Here is a 23,953-nt window from a genome sequence, read left to right as displayed (position 1 = left end):
TATTAATTAAATGATAAAACAATTGTTATTTTTGGAAATAATTATATATTTATCACAAAAAATATTATAAAACCCCTTAAAAATATTAAAAACCTTTATATATGGGGTATTTCATTCTTTATAAAAATCATTGGATTACACATTTTTGGCAGATATTAATTAAAACTAGCTGTAGCCGGCACCTGAATATTACAAGATCTTCTCCATAATTGTGGGTGCTCAATTCTAACTTAACACACTAAACCTATTTATAATTATTTGATCTCAAACTCAAACTCAACCACCGATCTGTAACTAGCTGCCGCCTTCCATCCTTGAGGCCACCGGCGTCTTCCCCGAATACTTTGATGTCAATTTAGTCGACAACTTCCAAACCGCTCCCCACGATTTTGTGTCATGCTCCTCCATTCACCTGACCCCGAACCCTCCTTCAGATCAACTGCTCCGAGATCTCCATCTCCCGCTTCAAACTCAACCACCACCGCAAAGTAGTTTGGATTTGACCCTTGGTCCACATGGAGCACTATCTGTTTCCCTGAATAATCACACACAACCCTGCAAATTTATACCGCCCCATCAAACTTTTGAGTTACCAATTTAACCTAGTATATATCTTAATTGTATTGAATTTATGTCTACCGTGCATATTGGATTTGCCGGAATCATAAAGATTTGGGCCAATTGCAGTGACAAGAGAAGAGAAAGGACGCTGAGACACAGCACTACCATAACCACAAGAACCTCCTGCATGCATGAATAACATTTAAATAATTCACTCAACAATATTAATAATAAAACATATATATGCATGTCTCTCTCTTGTATATATATAAATATTTATACACATTACCGTCGCTTCCGGCACCATCTGGGCTGCCATACCAGGTGGCTCCGGCAGGCGACCACTGGGGGTTCCAGTGGATGACAAGTTCAAATGTTTTGGGTAGAAGCAAGAAGAAAGCTGTAAGTAGCAAAAGAAAGCTACCAAATAGTAGAGGAATAAACTTGCCATTTTCAGAAACAACATATAATAACTGCTATCAGCTTTAGCTATGATTATTAATCCGGAAAATTGCTGGTATTTATAGAAGCAAAAGCATGTGCGTAGTCGCCATCAATCCATGCAATCACAATTTTATTTAATTACGGCCAATCTCTTCATTATCCCCACTTCAATTAACCCATTTAAGTCTTTGTCTTGACGTCCAAATTTTACGTTAATTTTGTAATCCCTGAATATATGCATGTAATCAAGTTTCAATTTATAGAAATTTGTACTTTGCATGAACCGAAATTCAATAAAATTGTATATTCAAACCTTCAATTTATAATATCATCACTCTCGTGTATGCATAGATTTTTTTTTTTTTCTTTTTTTGTGTTTATCAGAGGTGTTTGGGTCAACTTATACGCACCTTAGCTAATTTTTAGGAACCTTAGAATTATCGATCGGATAAGAGCTTTAGTGATCACTCTTATTAACAATCGATGAGAGATTCAAACTCGAAACCTCTTGAATAATATACTTAAGAGTTCTTAGTGAACCACTCAGTCACGTAACGGTTGGTTATTACACATTGATTTTATTATCCACATCAAATCGTCTGAAAATATTAATTTGGATTGAAATTAATGATCTTTTTCTAACTAATTATTGCATGTGTTTGAATTAAGTCCTGGTGTAAGAGATTTAAATAAATTAAATGTAGTAGAAAAAACCATTGTCGGTTTGAAGCTAGGCCACCTCTTTGATATTTGATTACAACATTTAATTTATATTAGAATAATACAACACATACAATATTTTTCACACAACATTATGTGGGAAAAGATTATTAGGTAAAAATTTAATTTTAATTTAAAATTAATCAATCATATTTTATCACATAATGTTGTATGAGGAATGTTTATAAAAATATTGTATGTATAATATTATTCTTTGTATTAATTTGATAATTATTCGATTAAATACAAATTTCTCCATGTATTTTGCCGTTGATAGTGGTTATTTATAGTTAATCCCTCGAGATTGTGTAAATTTTTTTTTAAAGATTTTATTGATTCATGACCGTGATTGAATTGAAGGGACCCTTAATTTCGGATTGATTGCACATGTTAATTTATATTTTATTGATTTGGGTCGACGTTATTCAACCGTAATAAGTATATTGATGGCTAAGTGTTTGGATTTATTTGTGTATAAAATCAACTATAATATGCTTTTTTTCAACTTCTATGAGAATGATGTCTCACCCACAGAATCTATCCTTTTCCTCCCGATTTTGCACTTCAAAATTTCTGTGTATCTATTTTGTTAAGGAGTTAACGACATGTTCTCACTCAAAAAATGACACATTGACAAATTCATATCTATTCACTTTTAAAATACCCTTTCAGTACTTAAAGCATAATTTTGTTAATAATTTTCGTTGCTAGAAAGGGAAAAATAACCAAAAGTCCATTATTAATGAGAGCAGAATGGTCAACAAACATTTGATGGTCGTAAAAGAAGAAAAAAAAAAAGGGATGGCACACGTTAGCAGCGTTATAGCCGTCGGTTTTTGCCCTTTTTTTACCGATCTTGGCATTCCAAATCATTTCCGAGACCACCCACAGAATCCTCATCACCTCCTCAACAAAGCCCAAGCCTCCATTTGCCATCATCACTCACCATTTCCTACCACCACCACCATTCGCACGGCCAACTCTTCAAGCCATATTTTCGGTCGATTTCTTTGCCATAAATTCCCCTAGACACCACTATCACACTCCCCACAACCCACTCTACAAAACCCTAACCTCCATCACCGTCCATTGCTTGCCGATCGCCAACCGTGCATCGCATGACCTTTCAACGTCCAAGCCAATTTTCGATCGTTTCCAGTGTCAGAAATCATCCCTCCCACCATCAATCAACTACCTGGATCCTCCTCTCCAAAAGACTCGACATTCTCGATCTCTTTTGCTCACCAATCGCTGGCTATTGAAGCTTCCTCACCCTAGGGTTTTTCGAGTTTCAATTGGATTAATTGAGTTTGATCCGTTCAGTTTTTGTGTTTGTTGAGTTGAAAGACAACTGAGGAATATTTGTTTGTAGTATTTTCTTGTTGTCGGCACTCCCCAACGCTGATGGCAATTACCGGCAATGGAAGAGACTAAGAAGAGGGGTTTTTTTTCATAAATCACTATATTTCCCAATCAAATCAGAGAGAAACATATTATTTGGGTTAGGGGTGAGCACAGGTAGCGGGTAGACATGGAACCTACAGGTAGAATTGGAACTGGAACCTACCCGGAACTGACATTGTGCGGGTAGGTTCCGATTCCATTTTTCTGGAACCGACACTGTGCGGTTCCGATTCCGATTCCTACATGTAGATGAACCAAAACCGAAATCGAAAGTTGGAAAAAAGAACTTGCAGCAGGTACTTGGTTTGGAACATGTTCTGGAACCTAGGCTGAAATGAAATATCTGTGAAGAATTAGGGGGTCTATGTAATTTTACATAAAAATTAAAATGAAAACAGTTAAATTTTTATAATAACCTAATTAAATAAACATACAATTATACTTATTACATATAAACTACACTATATAAAAAACTTTAATATGTTATAATATATTAATATTAAAATTTTGATTAATTAAGTGTATAATTGGAATTAGGACCAATTAAAAGTGTTTTAATGTTATTAAAATAATTATTTTTTAATAAAATAATATATTTGAATATTTGATTGAATAATAATATAATATTTAGTTATTTACTTCAATTATCAAGTTCTAATTATATCTGTAGTAAAATAATAATTAATTAATTATATATGATAAATTGATAAACATTATTACATTATTAGTTTAATGATTACTTAATCAATTATAACATTACATTATAGATTTATAGTATAATTACTTAATTAATTATAACATTACATTATAAACAAATGATTATTTAATTAAATGATTACTTAGTTAATTATAACATTCCATTATAAATATTAGTACAATACTTAATTAAATGATTAAAAATTTAATTAATTATAATATTACATTAAAATTTTATAGCATGATTACTTAATTCATTATAACATTACATTATAGTATGATCAAATAATTAATTATAACATTACATAATTAAATGATTACTTAATTAATTATGACATTATATTATAAATATTACTCTCTTTGTTCCTATTTAAAAGACGTTTTAAGGTTGGGCACAAGTTTTAATAAAAATAAAATTTTGTCTCTCCCACCAACTTTTTCCCCTTATTTTGCAGGTGGGAAAAGACTTTGCAGGTGTGAAACATTCCCGTTGCATATTTAAATAATTAACCATTTTGTCTTATTCCATTTCCTGCTCTTCGTCCCTTTCTTTTCTGTACTCTACTCTTCGTCCCTTCTTTTTCTTTTACCCTGTAGTCTGTTCCATGTCTTTTATTTTCTCGTCCTTCACTCATTTCCATTTCCATTTCTTTGATTCTGTTCGGTCAGTCACCATGACCGAACAATGTAATAGTAGAGGTGTGCTTAGGGAAATTGATTTAAATGTTCTTCCAACATTAGAAACTACGAATGAAGTTGATGATATAACCGAGAAAGTTAATACACATGTGAGTTGAAAAAAACCTTACAAATGAACAAGGACAAGCAATTTTTGAATCTCTATTGAAGTGAACTCAAATCTACTACACAACTACCACAAACACCCATTTTCTCCTTTTTCTCCCGTGGACACCACTCAACTAGACTGGTCCACTCTCCCTGCACTTCTCCTCAACGCCATCGCTAAACGCCTTGCCACACGTATAGACATCCTCTCTTTCCACGCCGTATGTAACTCATTTCGACTCTCAGTTCCTCCTTGTCCACCACCCCTCTCCCTCCTCGCTCCGATCTCAAATTTTCCTTCTGTCAAACCCTCACACCTTACCCCATGGTGACCTCTCTCTCGCCCAGTCCACCATTTACGCCTTCGAACCCCTCGACTCCACACAGCAACCCGGCGAAACGTGGCTTCTTAAAGTCAAAGAATTGACCTTCGGTAAAGTCCCAGTCGGGGATCCTGTCTTTAAACTTTGTTCGAAAAAGAGAGAAAAGATGGAAGCAGAGAAAGAAGAAGTGGCGATGGAAAATATGGAAGAGGGGAGAAGAGGGGAAGATTAAAGAGAGACAGAGGAGATGTGGGCATCATGAAAAGTTGAGAAAGGAGAAGACAAAGATTAAAGAGAGACAGAGAAGATGTGGTCATGACGAAAAGTTGAGAAAGGAGAAGACAAAGATTAAAGAGAGACAGAGGAGATGTGGTTATAAATTAAAGTGGAGAAAGGACAAGACAATGACAACTTTTATTTTGAAAAAATAAAACACCCTTAAAACGATAATTATTTAAAAACAGAGGGAGTAGTAATTTACTAAATTAGCATAATACTTAATTCAATTATTAAAAATTTAATTAATTATAACATTATATTATAAATTTATAGTATGATTACTTAATTAATTATAATATTCAATTATAAACATTAGTAATTTACTACATTAGCACAGTACTTAATTAAATGATTAGAAATTTAATTAATTATAATATTACATTATAAATTTATAGTATGATTACTTAATTAATTATAACATTACGATATAAATAAATGATTACTTAATTAAATTATTAGAAATTTAATTAATTAAAACATTATATTATATTTAAATAATTACTTAATTAATTATAGCATTACATTATATTATAACCACTTAATTAATTATAACATTACATAGTTAAATGATTACTCAATTAATTATAAATTTATAACATTACATTATAAACATTAGTAATTTACTACGTTAGTACATTTCTTAATTAAATGATTAAAAATTTAATTAATTATAACATTACATTATAGATTTATAGTATAATTATTTAATTAATTATAATATTTCATCGTAAACATTAGTACAATACTTAATTAAATGATTAGAAATTTAATTAATTATAGATTTATAGTATGATTGTTTAATTAATTTAATTAATTGTTTGTGTTTTGGTTTTGATGAAGGAATTTTATGTGAATTGTGATGAATTGATTGAATTCAAATGTTGCCTAAAGATTAGAGGATTTATAAGTCACATTGGACACAAATGAATGAGTAATCAAAATTTGTAAAGGGTGTATTTGTTAACTTTTAAGATATTTTTGTCATTTTTTAAACTAATAAAGGGGTAATTGATTTTTTATAGGATACTCAAGAAAGCAACTAGAACCTACATTTTAGGTTCCAGTTTTTTGAATTTAAGAACCTGCATTATGCTGTTTCAGTTCCTGTTCCTTTTTTTGGGAATCTGCACTGTGCGGTTTGGGTTCCGGTTTTCTCGAAAAATGCAAGATACCTAGAACCTCTCACCCCTAATTTGGATGGTAAAACAGTATTTTAAAACTTGGAGGGTGGGAAAGTGTCAATGAACCAGTTTTTGGGTGGGAACATGTCGTTAACTATTTTGTTAAGTTATGTTAAGATTGTTATACATTAATAGAATATTAGAATTAAATTAATAGCTATTAAAAAGGTAAGACGATACGAAATTAAAAGTTGGACGGCTTAAATTACTTAAGCTTTCCACATTATATATTATTTGTTGTACTTGTACCTTTCTATGCTTACAAATGAACAATGTGTGAGGACAAATTTTAAGCTTTTTATTATTATTATTCTTTAAAAACAAAATTTTGATACTTTTCTAAACATATTATTAGGTCTACATTTACATATTATTACAAAAGCCTTTTCCCGGAATGAATCTTATTCTTTATTTAAACTTGGATCATTTTTCAATATGAATATTCTTGTTATTGAGCTTTAAATAATTTTGTAATTAAAATATCTCCTTTATTATTCATGTGATATGAAATAGGATGTTCATTTTTTTTTCTAATTTTTTCTAATGGTGCCCGAATTAAGGATCTTTAAACATGGATTATGCATGGCAAATGTTGATTAAACGAAAAACAAAAGGGCTGGACCATTTGATGGAGTGGCAAACGAGCCCACAAGAGACTACACACCACAGATATAGCTTAAGCCCTTTACCTTATGGGGCTGTCCATTTCAACTGAGCCCATTTTAACATATTTAAGGCTTAGCGCAATGTCAACACCTAAAAACCAAAACGCAATTTTCAACATTTCCAATTGAACCAGCAACAGCAAGTATAAATGGTTTGAATTAATTAGTAATAATGTACTAGAGTAAACGGCTTTTTCCCACCCAAGGTTTGCCTTAATGACACTTTTCCACTCAAAAAGTTTCAAAATATCATTTTCCCACCCAAAGTTTATATTATGATCAATTGCTGGCCGATTCCGACATCTTTACTACCCTGCACCACCACCATTCTCTTCCTCGATAATCACTCATCAAAACATCTCAAACCTTGCTCTTGTAGACCCCGCCAATCATCAAAAATCGAGTAATTTGTAAAACGCGTAACTGCCCCTCCCAAGTCAGATTCTGAGTAATCTCGACCACCAAAATTTAACCTATCACTACCAAAAGATTCATCGGTATCCCTTCTTCAAAAGCCCCAACATCTTGGAAGGAGTTTGCTCTCTATTGGCTGTTGAATCGGAAAGTGTATTCTGGGCAGTAAACGGAATATAAACTTTGGGTGGAAAAGTGATATTTTGAAACTTGGGTGGGAAAGTCATTGAGGCAAAACTTGGGTAGGTAAAAGTTGTTTACTCTAATGTGGTATTACTTGTCTGTTAGTGAAGCTAGCTCATGAAACCGCCAAACTTCTTATGTTCCATGTTCAACTTCAACTCAATCCCACTTGCTATTCACAGCCACAAGTCAAGAAAGACTGCTTCTTTAAACTGTTTAATTATTGTCTGAAACTTTGAACTCTCTCCTTCCACTGTATATGAGTTCGGAAGATCAATATCAAGCTGCAGTCATGGCACCAGAGTTACCAAAACCTGAAGTTGTGCATGGACATCATAGTGGGAAGATGACTCCATTTCTTGTCTTTTCTCGTATGGTGGCTTCCATGGGGGGACTTATTTATGGCTATGACATTGGAATTTCAGGTTTTGTTATTTTTTATCTTCATTTCTTCTTTGTAACTAAACAATGAAATTTCAAACACATTTTACTATGATTATAATATTGATAAAAGCACTTACAAATTATATTTAAGTAAACTAATCATATTGAGTTGGGAACATAAAGGTGGAGTGACCTCTATGGAGCCATTTCTAGAGAAATTCTTCCCAGAAGTGAACACAAAAATGAAAGAAGACACAAAGATTAGTAACTACTGCAGATTTGATAGCCAACTATTAACCGCCTTCACATCTTCCCTCTATGTTGCTGGCCTTGTGGCCTCATTCTTTGCATCCTCAGTCACTAGAGCCCTTGGCCGCAAGTCATCAATATTGGTCGGAGGTACAGCATTCCTTGCTGGTTCAGCCCTCGGTGGTGCCGCTTTTAACGCGTATATGTTCATATTTGGCCGTGTCTTGCTTGGAATTGGAGTTGGTTTTGCCAATCAGGTCGGTTTGGTTGTTTGTTTTTTTAACGATCTATACATATTTGACACAACATTAATTCTCCATGTATTTTTTTCTGCAGTCAGTACCAGTTTATCTCTCAGAAATGGCACCACCAAGACACAGAGGTGCAATCAACAATGGCTTCCAACTCTGCGTTGCAGTTGGGGCGTTGTCAGCTAACCTTGTTAACTATGTTACTCAGAAGATCAAGGGTGGTTGGGGTTGGAGAATTTCCCTAGCAATGGCGGCAGTCCCTGCTTCAATGCTAACATTAGGTGCGATCTTCCTTCCAGATACGCCTAATTGTCTAATCCAACGCAGCAACGATCACCAAAAGGCCAAACTGATGCTGCAACGTGTACGAGGCACTGCTGATGTCCAAGCAGAACTTGATGATTTAATACGAGCAAACTCAATCTCAAAAACTGTTAAACACCCATTTCAGAAAATCATACGAAGAAAATACAGGCCCCAACTAGTAATGGCAATAGCCATGCCATTTTTTACACAAGTTACAGGTATTACTGTCATAGCGTTCTATGCTCCAATATTGTTCAGGACGGTTGGTCTAGGTGAAAGTGCATCGCTCATGTCCACAATTGTAACCAGCCTCATGGCTACAGGATCAACATTCATATCGATGCTTGTAGTCGATAAACTTGGACGAAGAGTATTGCTTTTAGTTGGGGGGATCCAAATGTTTGTGTCACATATAATCGTTGGGGGGATTATGGCAACTCAGCTAGGTGATCATGGTGGATTGAGCAAAGGGTATGCTTATATAGTCTTAGTTCTGATATGCATATTTGTGGCTGGATTTGGGTGGTCATGGGGGCCATTGGGATGGTTGGTTCCAAGTGAGATTTTGCCCTTGGAGATCAGATCAGCAGGGCAGAGTATTACTGTTGCAGTGTGTTTTCTCTTTACTTCTATTGTTGCACAGACATTTCTAGCTATGCTTTGTCACTTCAAGTCAGGGATTTTCTTCTTCTTTGGAGGATGGGTGGTGCTGATGACCTCATTTGTGTACTTTCTTTTACCAGAGACTAAAAATATTCCACTTGAACAGATGGATAACGTGTGGAGGGTGCATTGGTTTTGGAAAAGAATTGTGGGGGAAGTGGATGGAGAGACTGAGATGCAAGAACCATGAAACTCAAAATTAATACATTGAAAGGTCAATTTGCAATTTTGTTTTTACTATTTCTGCTTCAAAACAAGCCAAATTATCCTACAGCTGGTGCCTGCTAGCCAGTCATATTAGATATAGAAGGATAATCGTTAACTCAACTCTATCCAATGTAAAGCAAAGATTCATTCATTACATGAATCTTTTCTTTCTCAATTTATAATTTCCAAATTAATGCAATTCTCCTTCAACGATGAAGATTGTGATCACATATTCTTTTTATTATTTCTCTCTTGTCTAATCTGTTCAACAAGTAAAATACCAGTCATAAGACTTCAAGTTCTCATCTTCCATGTTCAACCCCACATGCTACTATAAAGTCCAACGTTCGATTGATATTTTATTTTGATATTTATATGGTTCATCTCTACATCATTGAAGTCAAGGATGGCAGCTTATTTTTGTCTTTACTATCTACAACTTTGAACTTAATTTCTCTGTGTTCTGTGAGTGAGTTTGGAAGAAATTCAAGCTATCAGCCATGGCAGTCGGTCTAACAATAACTTCTAGTGAAGGCAGGCAATACAGTGGCAAAATGACTCTATTTGTTGTCTTGTCTTTATGATGGCTGCCATGGGAGGAGTTATTTTTGGCTTTGATATTGGAATTTCAGGTTTTGTCCCTTTAAATCCTTCCTTTAATTTTTCAGTTTTTCTTTGGTATCCATTGTTTCTAGACTGCACTTAGCCTCCGGCTTCTCTGCAGCAATTTTCAGGATATAGTATGTTACATGTTTTACCTTGCTTTCGTCAATCATTTCTTTTCAATGAAGTTCATTTACCCTTTTCCAACTTGATTATTTGGCTGAGTAAATTTTTTTTTTTTGTGTGTAGCAAAGAGCCCTTCTTACAGTGCTAATCCATTTCACTATTATTTAGTCTAAAATTGTTAGTTCCAAGCAGAGTTCTTCCTTGACAATTAGTTGTAGTTTACGGCCTACAAGTTTTTGTCTACAGTGTTTTTCTTTCTAGTAGGCCCCTTGTCTGTTTCTCATTAGGACCATTTAAAATATGCCACTCTTATCTTTTTCCATCTTTTAATTGTATTTGTACTGGTGCAGACTGGAGAGTTGAATTTGAATTAATGAATTACACACAATTAGTGTCAAAATTTTAGTCATATTATCTTGGCAAGATGAACCTGATTAAGAACATTATGAAGGTGGAGTTGCCTCAGTGGAATCATTTCTGAAGAATTTTTTCCCGGAAGTATACACGAAGATGAAAGAAGACACAAAGATCAGCAACTACTGCAAATTTGATAGCCGACTGTTGACCTCTTTCACATCTTCTCTCTATGTTGCTCGTCTTATCGCTTCCTTCTTTGCATCTTCCGTCACCAGAGCCTTTGGCCGCAAGCCCTCCATCTTGGCTGGAGGCGTCGCCTTTCTCGCTGGTTCAGCCTTTGGAGGGACTGCAGTTATTATTAAGATAAAATGTAATATTTCTTTCTGCTAATCTTATTATTAAGATAAAAAAATTATACGAGTCAAACGTCTCCTTTAGGTTAAAATTAGGATATATATGCACTATAATTGGAAAATAAAAATATGTAAATGAATTAAAAATTGGATAAATAAATCTCAATTGTTCACCCTACTAAATAAATCTTTGAAATTTATGTTATAATAAATTTTTCTTATGGAATTTTGGGCTAAGGCTAAAATTTAAAGAAATCTTGCTCTAATATAAAATTAAAATTATTAGAAACAACAAATTATGCTAAAATTTTTTAATTATTATTTATATAATTTTATTAAGAACTTTAATAAATAATTAAATTAATAATTTTTTTAAGTTTTCTCTTCTTATTTTAAGTAATTTCATATCCATATTCATGTTTTTTAAAAATGCTTTAACATTAATAACATAACTATAAAACATTAACACCTCGAGGGACGTAAAAGGATTTCAGATTAACTTAATATATCTCAATTAAACTTGATTATGACATTAATAGATAAATTTAGATTGAAGTTAATTTGATACATCCGTAAAATATTTAATATTTATAATAGTTACACAAAAAGAAAAATATTTAAGGCACCAATTAACTTTACATTTTTTATAAGATTATCTAGATAAGATATGGTAATTTACCTAAAGAAATTTTAAATAGATAATCATTATTTGATTTTATTAATTTATTTTACCACAGCCCGACTCCACCGTTCTCGCAAACAAACACAAATAAAAACCGAAAAATTTGATTAAAATACCATTTCAATTTTGGAATGAATTAAAAAGTCATAAAATTTGAAATTCTTTACTAAATGATCATCTTTTAAGCAATATAAGTTTATCGCTTAAACTATGTAATCTTATATATAAACTTATCTATTAATCAATATGTTTAAATTGCTTAAGTGATATTATATTAGAAACTTTATGATTATTTAATTCATTTTAAACTTGAAATGATATTTTAATAGCCCGCCCGATTCATCACTAAATTTGGTATCACATATTTCATCCCTCCTCCGCAACAGCATAGTTAGGCGTTGAAGTTGAGGGAATAAGAATAAGTAAATTGTTATTTTGGATTGATTTGTTATATATAATGTTGTTTATGTGTTTAGGATGGATTTTAACATGAATAAAAGTATTTTTTTAAAATAGGATTAGAATGTTAATATTTCCAAGTATGGGGCTTATGCGATAATTTACATTGTACTAATATTTTCCATCATCCACGGTGGATCAGTAAAATATCAAAAGGTTCCCTTAGAATTTCTAAATTTACCGTGCGCCCTCCACTCGTGCTCACACTATTCAATTTTTTCCTGAAATCAATTTCCATAACTACTTCCAATTTCTTTTAATTCAACTTCAACCACATTTTTATTTTCAAAAACCAAACCATTAAACTAAAACCATAAAAAATAAACATTATAGTTAATGTGGGACAAGAAAATACCTCACTTCTATGTAAACTAAAAGAAAAATACTATGCTTATTCACGAGTTATACTAACCGTTTTACTATTTTTGTTAAAATTACACATAGTATCCGTACTATACGTATAGTACCTGCACTATGCGTTATATTTACAAAAGATAGTAAGATAGGTAGTAAGATGGTGAGTAAGCATAGTATTACTCAAACTAAAATCTGACACTTTCCTATACTATACAAAGATATCAACATATTATTCTTTCTGCTATTAGTGTATGAAAGTTTTACGTCGAATCACATTAAATTATTATATTTTTTGTATAATTGGTGATTTGCTTCACATATTATTAATTTTGATAAATTATATGTTTATGCGAATTCACAATAGTTACATAAGTCTCAATCTTTGTTCATTGTTAAATACTGAAACATTTATGTGGTTTTCTTTATTAGACCATGAAATAGTTAAAATTATGATAATAATATCATTTTAATTAACATATATTTTTTATAATACAACAATTTACAAATTAACAATAAATTCGAGATGTAATAATTAATAAATATAATAATATCATTAAAAATAACACTTAAATTCCAGTCAGCCAGCATATAGCTCTGCAATTGTACAAAATAAGCAGAGATTACCACATGCATGCACAAGTGTTTATTGGAAAAATATTTCTGAACCATCTTATTGAAAAGTTAAAGCCGATCAGTCATAATATAATATGAGATGATTCTAATAACAAATACCAAAATAATTAGTAAAATAAACGTTCAAATGGTCAAAGAGGTATAATAAAATAAACCTAGTTTTGATGGGAGGATTGAGGCAGTCCAATTTGAAGGTCGAGAGAATCGTCATCTCTTGCATTTGAAGATGTGGAAGCAGCGGTTTGCAGTGACATTGACATTGGTGAAGCTCTCCGAGCATTAAAATTGTCAGAGGCGACACCTCAACGCATACAGCTGACAATAGTACTTCATTGCTTTAATGTAGGGGTGTTAGGTTTCTGGTACCCTGTAATTTTTTGAAGGAACTGGAATAGACGGTTCCTTGAAATTTGGAACCAAAACCGAAACCTGTAACAACGGTTCTGGTTCCGGTTCAGGATACCCTGTAAAATTCATGACCCCCCAAAAGTTTTTAAAATGGCAAAAAACCCTTAAAAACTTACAAATACCCCCCACCTGACACTTGTTAACAAAAATAAAATTATAAATTATAAATTCAAAATTACAAACTCCATCACTTTGTAAGTTAGATTCTCAAAAGTCAAACCAACTTACTTTAAATGTTATGAAATATAAATATAAATGTATTCACATTATTTTTTTTACAAAAGTTTTAATGAACCCCCTTACTCTTTAATTTTATTTTATATTAGTCTCGGTTCCCAGTTCCGATTCCTAACTATAGGAACCAGAACCGGAATTAAAACCGAAACCAAAACTGAAACCGGAATTGCACAATAATGGTTCCACAAATTTAGAACCGAAACCTACCCGTTGATGGCCAGTTCCAGGTAGGAACCGAAACCAAACCCCAGGTACCTATCAGTTCCGGTTCCAACCGGTTCTTTTGAACACCCTCACTTTAATGTACGAAAAGACATGGCACATTACTTGTTCCCTATTCAATTTAATTAAACCATATGCTTCCAAGAATTAGATATATTGAATTAAAAAAGAATAATGTTAAATTAATTAGTTATAGTATTTAATGAACCAATTAAAACCTTTTTAACTGTTTCTTACCATGTAAGGAATCCTACCGTAATGTGGAATGTTCATCAGAGGTTCCAAGCGACGACTTGGGAATTCATTTACAATCTGATTAAATCATGAAATCTACGTTTCTTTTAATCAGTTAAAGCTTGTCTGAGAAAATATTTCTGAGCATGACTAGGGATTTGCGTTGGGGTTTTGGTGTGCACGTATTCCATTGAAATCTTTTTTCCAGTTTCCTCTCCCAACCTTTTTCAACGCCATTAAAAAGCGTTGGAGTTCTTTCTTTCGTCATGGCTCTCCTAAATATTACAAGTTAGAAACAAAACTATAAATTCACAAATATCATCTTTAAGATCGAAAACAATAAATATAAAGACTTCAACATCTTAAAATACCCTTTTTCATATCAACTTCATCTCTCTCAAGATGAACATGAATATTGGCACCAAAGAGTTTAACACAACCCTTTTCATTAAGAAAACTAGTTCTTGCTGTTTCCTTCACCATGTTTCGTGTTTTCACACAAAGAGATAGATTGGAAGAGAAATTAAAAAGTTTTTAAGGCAACTGAATTGTCTTCCTAATTGGTATTTTGTCTCCTTGTATATATTTATTTTCCTTTTCGGCATGCAATATCATATATTCTGCTCTCGAAAATCTTTTGTTATATGGAACTTAGGAATATTTTTCTCTCAGCATTGATTATTATATATATTCACCTAGCTTAATATTAATACTCTTTGGGTTAAAATTAGGATATATATGCACTATAATTGGAAAATAAAAATATCTAAATGAATTAAAAATGGATAAATAAATCCAAGCTCAATTATTCACCCTATTAAATAAATATTTGAAATTTATGTTATAATAAATTTTTCTTATGACATTTTGGGCTAAGGCTAAAATTTATAGAAATCTTCCTCTAATATATCAAATAAAGTTAAAATTATTGGAAACAAAATTTTTTTAATTATTATTTATATAACTTTATTAAGAAATTTAATAAATAATTAATTTTTTTTTAGATTTCTCTTCTTATTTTAAGTAATTTCATATCCATATTCATGTTTGTTAAACATGTTTAACATTCAAAATATAACTATAAACATTTACTCCTTGAGGGACGTAAAAGGATTTCAGATTAACTTAATATATATCTCAATTAAACTTGATTATGACATTAATAGATAATTTTAGAATGAAGTTAATTTGATACATACGTAAAATATTTAATATTTATAATAGTCACACAAAAAGAAAAATATTTAAGGCAACCAATTGACTTTACATTTTTTATAAGATTATCTAGATAAGATATGATAATTTATGTAATGAAATTTTAAATAGATAATCAATATTTGATTTGATTTTACCATAGACCCGACTCCACCATTCTCGCGAACAAGCACAAATAAACTGAGAAATTCGATTAAAATACTAGTTCAAGTTAGAAATGAATTAAAAAGTCATGAAGTTTGAAACTCTTTATTAAATGACCATCTTTTAAACGATATACGTTTATCACTTAAGAGATGTCTCGGCAACAAAGTGTTGTTAAATAAAAGAATGAAAAATTAATTGAAGTCAATTAGTCAAAGCGTGAAATTTTTGTTGCTCACCTTTCTTTCTTTTTTTCTTTAACACCATCTCTTTCCATATCTTGTTTATCCATAGTATTAAAAAATAGTCCAATTCCAAAGTCTACGCATTTATTTCTAATCTACTTCTCAATTAATTGTATAAACTCTATATGTATATTTATAGAACAGAATAATGAAATTACTAATTCTGATTATACAACTTTAGAAATCCAAAACAAAATTGTATCTACTATTAAGCCTTTCAATTATAGTTAGGCGTTGAAGTTGAAGGAGTAACTATGGCAAATGCATAGTCAGCCAGGGTGTAGGCATGAGTGCATAAGCTGATCTCAGATGGCTCGATGCCTCGACACATGATGGTGATGGTAATGGTGATGGTGACGGCGACGGCAACAACGATGGCGTTTTACTACTTCCTGGAAGCCATTGATCTTTTCTGGGAGGTTGTACCTGTAAAAATTCAGAAATTTAGTACAAGTGGTTTGATAATAAATTGACACCAATTAACACTACGATTTATGATCAAACACAGTCGACTTCTGCTCTGTTGATTCTTCTGTGTAAGCATAATTATATACCAAAATATGAATAAACAAATACCATGATTCCTTATTAGCGTACGCATCAATGTAAGAGAATTAGAGTTAGAAAAATTACAGATTGGTTGAGTGACAAATCAAAGATGCTTGGTCTAAAATTCCTCCGGTCAGTTGAAGCCTGTGAAATAAAATACTTCTGAGCATGACTAGCAACCTGCGTTGGTGTCCTGGTGGGCACAAAGAACTTTGAAATTCCTTTCCAATCTCCTCTTCCGCAATATTTCAGACCACTCAAAAACTTTTGATGTTCCTCCTCCGTCCATCTCTTGACTGATTAATTCATCCAAAATAACACAAACATATAAGTCACCACTACTACCATTCTCTGTCTTCAATCCAATCACAAATCTTGTCAATCATATATACCTTTAATTTGCGTCGCACGTGCCGCTTTGCGTTTCCTCGGATGAGCTTCAATCACTTCAACCTCAGCTTTGTCTTCTGCAGAAGTCTCCGAATTCGAATTGGTAACGTTGTTTTGTATATTCTGATGTTGATTTTGCTCTGAAATAATAACACCAAAAAGCTTGAAACATCCCTTTTTGTTCTCCATCTTATTGAAAATCAGGAGAGAAGCTAAAATAGTATGAGATTACTACAAGATCAGTTTGATTCCATTTCAAACTTGTGTTGCTTTTATAGAGTTGCTGTTTCCTGTTCTGCAACTTCGCCAAGGACAAGGAAATTTGATGTCTCTAAGGATTTGAAAAGGAGTAATACTAGCCATACAAAGAGGCATACAAAGAGCTATATAAATAGTCAAATACAGTCTTTGAAAGAAGAGAAAAAGAGAAAGATCTTTCAAGGACTGGATTTGACTCTTTGTATGACTTTTTGTATGCCTCTTTGTAAGACTAATATTATTCTTTGAAAAGATTTTGTTTTAGTATTCACTTTAGCTCACTTAATTAAATTCTCTTTAGGAAAATCTAAGTAGATCTGTGCTTTAATTAATTATTACATGAGTTTTCCTGAATTAACAACGAAAATAGATAGTAATCTTTCTTAATTGATAATTGACAAATCTGTTAATACTTTCTTTTGTACTGTATTTCAATTTTACAAAGACAATATCCTTTCGAATCACCAAAATTAAAAATTACCTTCTTATAAGTGCAGAGTTGAGAACATGTTTTATTGTTTTATGAATTTTGCATTCATGATAAAGTTAGCCTGGTGCCTAAAATTATTGATTTAAAATTATAAATAATTAAAAATTTAGAATATAACGTGGATATCAATTCATTGATTAACTGGTGTTAGAAGTATCATCTCACTTGTCAAAAAGAAAACCTTGAGCCAGTTTACGTATACTTTACTAATCTATAGACCCTAAAGTTAACGATCAGATAAACCTCTAATGTCACCTCTATTAGCAACGAGGTGAATTGAACTCAAAATCTTTTAGTAATACCTCAAAATCCTTATTCAACCTCTGCACCCCAAAGTGGTTAAAATTTCAACTCTCTCTCACGACTTTAACCTTTTTTTTTTTTTTTTTTTTTTTTTTTTTTTTTGTAAATCGTGTAATATTTAATCTAAATTTTAAGATAAAGTTAAAATTCATTAAAAAAAAAATGATTTATTATATTGAAATAAATATATTTTTAGTAGTATTTGTAAACTTAAAAGCATACTTATCATAAGCAAAGAATCAATAATCAATTCATGTTTTTATGCCCTAAGTTGTACAAATATAAAGTTATAGGATCTTGAAACTTGATGAACTTTCACATATATATAAAAGAAATACATACCTGATTCCATAGTTTGAAAATTAAAACTTGAATCTTGATTGAATAAAAAATAGGTAACGTTTTTCTCCCTTTCTTCCCTTTTATAATCGCAAACTCTCTTGATGGACAGAGAAAAATTTTAGCGTACATTGGAAATAGAGAGAGAACCCACCTTTTAAATTGCAGTTATTTAATTAACTACACACATCAGTTATTTTATTAACTGATGCAACCTTTCCATCAACGGTTAAAGACCAATATGCTCTTCAATTAAATTAATTATTACTAAACCTTATATTATATTTAATTTACATGGTCCACTTTATAAGAATTATAAATAATTCTAACAGTATTATATAATGATGTGCAATACAGAACAATATTATATTGTATTATACAAAGTAACATACCAAACATGTCCTTACAGGTTTAACATTTCCCGTTGCCACAGCTTTTTGTTTTTCAACCTAACAAACATCATTAATGAAATAAACACAAGTGGGAAATTTTTAAAATTAAATCATATCGATAAAATTTTAAATTTCTAATAAACTTTGACATATTTGAACAAAAAGTAATTTAAACGAACAGTTAATTTATAATTTGGTGACATACTACATCGTTTAATGCCCTGGAAATGGTGATTCATGCAATCTCCTTGTGGGATATTAAGTAAATGGAAAGTCCAGCTGTGTAATGAAGACCACCTTTAACAAGGTAGAAGGGATTGGTGCATATTTTTATCCATGCTAACATCGATTGCTTTTGTAATGCAAGAATTGAAATTTTGAACCACCTGTTATTTGATTGTTGCTTCACTTCGACCATTTTGGAACCGTATCCTTCATATGTGCGATCTAAGGTATTGCAATACTTATGGATGAAGAACAAGTTGAAGTTTATTCTAAGGAAGCTGTTACTTAGTTCTACTATTCATTCTTTGTGGATAGAGAGAAATGAGAGAAGATTCAAAAGGAATTACTGAGATGCCTTAACTATCCAGGATTATGTAAAGTCGGTGGTTAGAGTCCAAGCCATGGATTTAAAGAAGATTAAAGATTCAATTGAGAATAGAAATCTGGCTGATAATTGGCCCTTATTCTATCTTAGCTAGTTTGTTGAGACACCATTGATAACATTAAAACTTGGAATTAGGGCTCAATTGCTGAGAATGCCGAACATTAAACATCAAAATGCAAGCATAAATAATCCCAAGGGGCTAGTATTTTTTAATGTCAATGGAAACAAAGGGTGCGTTTGTTTTATTATTTTGGATAGGATTTTGGGAATAATATTGGATAGTTGAATAGGGTGATTATTACAAGATAAAATTTTAAAATTAACAAAAAAACCCGCTAGGTTTGTTAATTTAACTAAACACCCTAATATATAAAACTTTTGTAAAATGAAAAAAACACCCCCACCCACCCACAGTGCCAGATTCTAGCCACCACAGTCGGAATCTGGCCGAAAAATGGCGTTACGACGCAAATCGGTCGGATCTGGCTAGTCGTGCATCGACATGGCCTTTTTCGACTAGATCCACCCGTCGACGGCCGTAAAAGGCCAGATTTGGCCATCAGCAACGGCCAAAGATATGACCGTCGTTGACCATCAGCAGCGGCCAAAGAAATGGCTGTCGCTGACGGCCAGATCCACTGTGAATCTAACTGGAAAAGGCCAGATCAGCTAATTACAAGCCAGTTACGGTCATTTCTACTCCGTTGTGACATATTCCGGCAACCACACCCAGAATCTAGCAACTATGGGTGGGTGGTGGTGTTTTTGTTAATTTTTAAACTTTTTTTTCTAGGAGTGTTTAATTAAATTAATGAACTTAAGAGGTGTAAAAGACTAAAAGTAATTTAAAAAAAAATAAAATAGTATTTCTCAAATAATAAAATAAATAGGACAGGGAATAGAGTATGAAAAAATAAAACATATGCACCCAAAAATGTGCAACTTTATGCATAACACTAAAACTCAATTTCCGTCTAATCTAATCCTCATATCTGAAACAAAATTGCAGAAAACACAAGCAAAAACAAATTTTTTTTTTTTTTTCATACGACTTGAATTGCTCCAGAAGATAGATCAGCTCTTTGCGGGGATTCAGGGGGTCCAATTTTAAGTTCCAAAGAATCTTTTGTAGTTGAAGTTGTAGAAGCTCTTTTGAAGGTTCTTGGAGCATCTTGAGATGAATGTGGTGGTGGAGGAATACCAGAGGGGTGGTGGGTTGTAAGTGGTGCACAAGGAGGCATGTAGACATAACCCGGCCTCTGATAATTCATTGCCTGAAATCCTCTAAACCTCTGACCATTGCAAGGGGTTTCCAGCTGTGTAAACATGAGAAATTCATATATTTTGAATCAAAAAGAGTCATTAATTTACATAATCAGAACCATTAAAATAAAATTCACATTGATCAAATGGGTTCTTACTCCGTAAGGGAAAGCCGAGTAATTCGGATTGCTAGAAGTTAGAGCAATTGGAACAGCATTCAAGCAGAGATTTGGGAATTGATTTGCAATCTGACTTAAGTTATTAGCCTGTAAGATAAAATGAAACCAATGTTATTAATGAACTCGTGAATAAATTACAGAACAAAGAAATATTTCTGTTGGTATAAAGACTTTTAACTACCTGCAATGGCATTTCAAAAGTACTCTTCAATGGCATAATTGAAGATGGTGGTGCATTTACCTGTAATAGTACAAGACCCCCCATTTCAACTATATTCTCACAATCAAAGAAAATTAATGTTGTAAAAACAAATTGAAATGGCCATGGATTACTTGTGATGAAGTTTCAGCAACTGGTTTCTCTGAAATCGGAGGCAATGAATCTTTAGGAGGAGCTGGAGCCTGTAGATTTATTCAAGCAAGAAATGAGACATGTAATGTATTTCGTCAATTAATGCATGAGAAAAAGAAAAAGAGATTACAGATTCTGAATAAGGAATGTCAAAGACACTGGCTCTTCGATTCTTCTTATCGCTTAAGCCCTGTCTAAGAAAATACTTTTGTGCATGACTTGCAACTTGAGTTGGGGTCCTGGTGGGTACAAATTTCTTTGAAATGCCTTTCCAATCACCTTTCCCCAGCAATTTCAATCCAGCTAAGAAGTTCACATGTTCATCCTCATTCCATGGTTTCCCTGATCACATCACAGTAAGATAAATAAACCCAGAAGAATATTAATATTACCCTTCTATCTCAGAAAGCCTATATCCATCAATAACAGATCTCAAACAAAGGGAAGTAATGGGTTATTGAATGCCAACCAACAAACATACAAATAGAATCATATAAATAGATCTCAAATATTACCCTTCTTCCTTTCACGTGCAGTCTTGGCTCTCTTACAATGGACCTGTCCATCAGAGAGATATCCATCATCACCATCACCGTCACCATCTCCATGGGAGTTGTGTGGCTCCGCAAAAAGAGACTGTAAATTTCCAAAGCTCGCACTTTTCTTAATGGATTGATCCTGATTCTGATCAGAAAGTTCAACACCGAAAAGCTTAAAACATCCCTTGCCATTGCAAGTTCTTGAGTTATGGCCAATGTTCCCACAGTGAGAACATTTTCTGGTTGTTTCTCTGGCCATCGAGAAAACTGATGAATGGTAGTGTTTCGATAAAGTCCAAGGTTTTACTTTCTTCTTATCTTGAGAGTTTTTATAGGCTTCTTCTTGCCTTCCAAGTAAACACACGTATCCACTGTAAACAGCAAAGATTTTGTTCATGATATTAATGTCTTATCTGCCTCCAGTTTTTACACATTTTTGGGAGTTGATATAATTGGTTAGGATTTTTCAGATTTGCTTTAACTGGAGAAACCAGCTATACATCATCTGTTGATTAACACTAAATTCAAATAAAATTAATTAAACCTTTTTATTTTTTTTTTTTTTTTTTTTTTTTTTTTATTTTTTTATTTTTTATATAATTTTAATATTTTTTTTTTTAATTTTTTTTTTTTTATTTTATTTAATTTTTAATTTTTTTATATATTTTTTATTATTTTTTTTTAATTTTTTTTTTTTTTTTTTTTTTTTTTGTATTTTTTTTTTTTTTTATTATTTTTTTTTTATTATATATATATATATAATGCAAAAATAATTTTATATTTATTTAAAAACAATTTCCAAGAATTTGAAGATATGTCTTCCTCCACCAAAGTCTCTTAGAGTTCTTCTCAATTACATTATTGAGTTTCTTGATAATCTTTTATGATAAGAGTAGATTTATGGGATTTAATTTCTTTTTATTTATTTTCTAAGAATTTCAACTTGATTTATACTTCCATATTGAGACACAATATCAAAAATCATATTGGATATCTTTCCAACTATAATATTGAGTTTACAGAAAGCTTTTATGATAATTGGGAGTTATTTTTGTCAACCAATTTAATTCTTTTCTACTTCTATCCATTATTACTTGTATTGAACCAGAAATATTATTTTATGGTATGTTTATATATTAATATTTCTGATTATTATTTCTATTATTATGGATTAATAATTATTTGGTAACCATATATCAGAAAATGATTATATTTAAGGTAAGTATATCTATGGTGTTAGCGGTATTATCTCATTTACTATTGATAGTTTACCGGTGCCGGCAGTATTGCTCTACTTGTTATCGGTGGTTTATCGGTAACAATTAGTTTACAACTCCGGGTCAGTTTTCATATTCTCTTGATTTTAAACTTTTTTATTTATTTAAAATAAATAAATAAACTATGTTTTTATAATAGAAAAAATTATTTTAAAATACCTAGTTTTTGTCTTTAGCTCTTTTTATATAAGTTATATCTCTCCTCCCAAAAGCGAAAGTAATTTTAAAATTAAGCAAAACAATAACACATTATAGATTTTATCTAAAGTTAATTGTTCTTCAAGTTTACACATAAATGATTATAAGAAAAATTACAACAAATTTCAAACTAAGCCTACATTATGTTACTTTTAACTATATTATAATTTATTAAGGAATAAATTATTTTGCAATTAAAATTGTAAGAATATGACTCAAAATTTTGAAGGGTGTCCTTATTTTCAATTCACAGATCAAACAGGCCCAAATTTTTTTACATGATTTTTATTTTTTTTTTTCATTTAAAGAAAATACTATAAAATGCCATAAATAATTAGCATTAAAAAAATTAATTGCTGTTAAAATATGTATAAATACTATTTCGTTATGTAATATGTGTAGATACTATTTCGTTAATATTTAAGGGTGCGTTTGGTTCCCTATTTCTACCCATATTCTCAAAGTATTGTTTGACATATTATTTGAAAAATATTACTATATTTTTTAATTATTTTTAGACTCCTTAAGTTTATTAATTTCATTAAATACCCAAAAAAAAATTTAAAAATTAACAAAATACCCCCACCGACCCATACTTGCCAGATTCCGGTAACCACCGTTGGTGGTAGCCAGAATCTGTCACAACGGCCTATACCACTACCAGAATTGGCCAGTAATTCACCGCTGACGGCCAAATCTTTGCCATCATTGACTGACAACAACGGCCATATCTTTGGCCGTCGCTAACGGCCAAATCTTGTCTATCGTTGACCGATAACGACAACCAAAGATGGACTTCTTTGGCCTTTTTCGGTCGTCGACA

The 23,953-nt window shown here is 31.8% G+C and overlaps 4 protein-coding genes across 4 annotated transcripts; 1 reads left to right on the top strand and 3 right to left on the bottom strand.

Moving 5' to 3' along the window:
• Positions 1–350: 350 nt before the first annotated feature.
• LOC116146221 (expansin-B11-like) lies at positions 351–2,661 on the bottom strand. Its single transcript, XM_031431623.1, has 4 exons — positions 2,577–2,661; positions 851–961; positions 640–744; positions 351–535 (listed from the first exon to the last, which is right to left on the bottom strand). Exons 1-4 carry the CDS (start codon positions 2,659–2,661, stop codon positions 351–353), a joined length of 486 nt encoding a protein of 161 aa, XP_031287483.1.
• A 5,287-nt stretch (positions 2,662–7,948) lies between these two features.
• LOC116146220 (hexose carrier protein HEX6-like) lies at positions 7,949–9,761 on the top strand. The gene is made up of 3 exons (XM_031431622.1): positions 7,949–8,081; positions 8,224–8,546; positions 8,626–9,761. The coding sequence occupies exons 1-3, from the start codon at positions 7,949–7,951 to the stop codon at positions 9,697–9,699; spliced, it is 1,530 nt and encodes a 509-aa protein (XP_031287482.1). The 3' UTR covers positions 9,700–9,761.
• A 6,482-nt stretch (positions 9,762–16,243) lies between these two features.
• LOC116146218 (probable transcription factor At5g61620) lies at positions 16,244–17,119 on the bottom strand. The gene is made up of 3 exons (XM_031431621.1): positions 16,933–17,119; positions 16,625–16,836; positions 16,244–16,417 (listed from the first exon to the last, which is right to left on the bottom strand). The coding sequence occupies exons 1-3, from the start codon at positions 17,117–17,119 to the stop codon at positions 16,244–16,246; spliced, it is 573 nt and encodes a 190-aa protein (XP_031287481.1).
• A 3,246-nt stretch (positions 17,120–20,365) lies between these two features.
• LOC116146217 (probable transcription factor At5g61620) lies at positions 20,366–21,914 on the bottom strand. Its single transcript, XM_031431620.1, has 6 exons — positions 21,632–21,914; positions 21,247–21,458; positions 21,098–21,166; positions 20,946–21,005; positions 20,744–20,851; positions 20,366–20,638 (listed from the first exon to the last, which is right to left on the bottom strand). Exons 1-6 carry the CDS (start codon positions 21,912–21,914, stop codon positions 20,366–20,368), a joined length of 1,005 nt encoding a protein of 334 aa, XP_031287480.1.
• Between the last annotated feature and the right edge of the window lie 2,039 nt (positions 21,915–23,953).

This window comes from Pistacia vera, unplaced genomic scaffold (assembly GCF_008641045.1).
Source record: "Pistacia vera cultivar Batoury unplaced genomic scaffold, PisVer_v2 Contig474, whole genome shotgun sequence".
NCBI classification, from domain to species: Eukaryota; Viridiplantae; Streptophyta; class Magnoliopsida; order Sapindales; family Anacardiaceae; genus Pistacia; species Pistacia vera.
This window is presented reverse-complemented; position numbering and strand designations above follow the sequence as displayed.

Excerpts from the sequence above, each read along its gene's own strand:
- LOC116146221 (XM_031431623.1), bottom strand. The coding sequence starts at position 2,661 with ATGGCAAATGGAGGCTTGGGCTTTGTTGAGGAGGTGATGAGGATTCTG. Across the intron at positions 962-2,576 it reads GATTTGGAATGCCAAGATCG|CTTTCTTCTTGCTTCTACCC; the intron begins GTAAAAAAAGGG and ends TGCTACTTACAG. Across the intron at positions 536-639 it reads CGGCAAATCCAATATGCACG|GGAAACAGATAGTGCTCCAT; the intron begins GTAGACATAAAT and ends GTGATTATTCAG.
- LOC116146218 (XM_031431621.1), bottom strand. The coding sequence starts at position 17,119 with ATGGAGAACAAAAAGGGATGTTTCAAGCTTTTTGGTGTTATTATTTCA. Across the intron at positions 16,837-16,932 it reads ACGTGCGACGCAAATTAAAG|TCAAGAGATGGACGGAGGAG; the intron begins GTATATATGATT and ends TGAATTAATCAG. Across the intron at positions 16,418-16,624 it reads ATTTGTCACTCAACCAATCT|GTACAACCTCCCAGAAAAGA; the intron begins GTAATTTTTCTA and ends GAATTTTTACAG.
- LOC116146217 (XM_031431620.1), bottom strand. The coding sequence starts at position 21,914 with ATGGCCAGAGAAACAACCAGAAAATGTTCTCACTGTGGGAACATTGGC. Across the intron at positions 21,459-21,631 it reads TGCACGTGAAAGGAAGAAGG|GGAAACCATGGAATGAGGAT; the intron begins GTAATATTTGAG and ends TGATGTGATCAG. Across the intron at positions 20,639-20,743 it reads ACTCGGCTTTCCCTTACGGA|CTGGAAACCCCTTGCAATGG; the intron begins GTAAGAACCCAT and ends ATGTTTACACAG.
- LOC116146220 (XM_031431622.1), top strand. The coding sequence starts at position 7,949 with ATGGCACCAGAGTTACCAAAACCTGAAGTTGTGCATGGACATCATAGT. Across the intron at positions 8,082-8,223 it reads CTATGACATTGGAATTTCAG|GTGGAGTGACCTCTATGGAG; the intron begins GTTTTGTTATTT and ends GGGAACATAAAG. Across the intron at positions 8,547-8,625 it reads GAGTTGGTTTTGCCAATCAG|TCAGTACCAGTTTATCTCTC; the intron begins GTCGGTTTGGTT and ends TTTTTTCTGCAG.